Below are 956 nucleotides of genomic sequence, written 5' to 3' on the forward strand. Positions count from 1 at the left end.
TGTTGATCATGTTTTAACTCCGAATTTTCTGTTTACCAGGTTCTCGACAGAGGCGAGAAGATTGAACTTCTAGTTGACAAAACTGAGGATCTCAGATCACAGGTTAGTTTGAGAGATCTTGGAGCATCAATCTATGCCTTAACTCAGCATAATTTACACAGCAGAAGCGCCTGCTGAAGTCATTAAACTTTTCAAGAGGTTGTTTGATGGTGCTTATAAGCTTTTAAAACATTTTAAACATTTCAGAGCTTATATGTAAGATGCCATGAAGTATTTGCTAAAACTTACAGTAAAAAGAGCTTGTACTCTTTTAGAGAAGCAACAAAAGTTCCCAATTCATTTTTAAAATTCTAATAAAAGTTCAAATTTATTATGAAACTGCCGTAACTAGCATCTTTTAAGCTACGTCATCTTATGTTATCCATACACTTCAAGAACTTAAACGTGATCAGATATCTTACAAGCGATATGTATGGGCTATATCATCTGTGTTTCCGTATTGGATTTCAGGCACAGGATTTCAAGGCAAAAGGGACACAGGTGAGGAAAAAATTGTGGATTCAGAACATGAAGGTTAAGCTGATTGTGCTTGCTATTATCGTTGTTTTGATACTCGTCATCATTTTGACCGTCTGCCCTCGCTTCAAGTGTACTTGATGCAAACGACGGTGCCCTTTCGCCTCGCCATTCTTAGTCAAGACTTGAATTCCTGATGTACAGATGATATAAATGTGATTAGCAGTAGGAGTAGTTTCTGTACACGATCTTGTTCAGAAGCTAGGCACTTTCTTCATGCATTATTCTACAGTGGGGTAAATTGCATAAGGCCCTGTGTTATAAGAAACTAGCACGAAATTCTCTTATGTTATATTTATAAGCAACAAATCTCCTGTGTTCTTTAAAAGGCAGTAAAGTATCCCATCTTCCTTAGATTTTAATGGAGAGTGATGAGTACA

At 36.7% G+C, this 956-nt stretch overlaps 1 protein-coding gene across 1 annotated transcript in view; it reads left to right on the forward strand.

The window, feature by feature from the left end:
- LOC105171860 (vesicle-associated membrane protein 722) overlaps window positions 1–956 on the forward strand; it is a 2622-nt gene extending 1666 nt beyond the window's left edge. The window contains exons 4-5 of the mRNA XM_011093107.2: window positions 40–102; window positions 511–956. Coding sequence (XP_011091409.1) covers window positions 40–102; window positions 511–657 — 210 coding nt within the window. The 3' untranslated portion in view covers window positions 658–956. The remainder of the gene's footprint in view (window positions 1–39; window positions 103–510) is intronic.

Source organism: Sesamum indicum, linkage group LG10 (assembly GCF_000512975.1).
Source record: "Sesamum indicum cultivar Zhongzhi No. 13 linkage group LG10, S_indicum_v1.0, whole genome shotgun sequence".
NCBI classification, from domain to species: Eukaryota; Viridiplantae; Streptophyta; class Magnoliopsida; order Lamiales; family Pedaliaceae; genus Sesamum; species Sesamum indicum.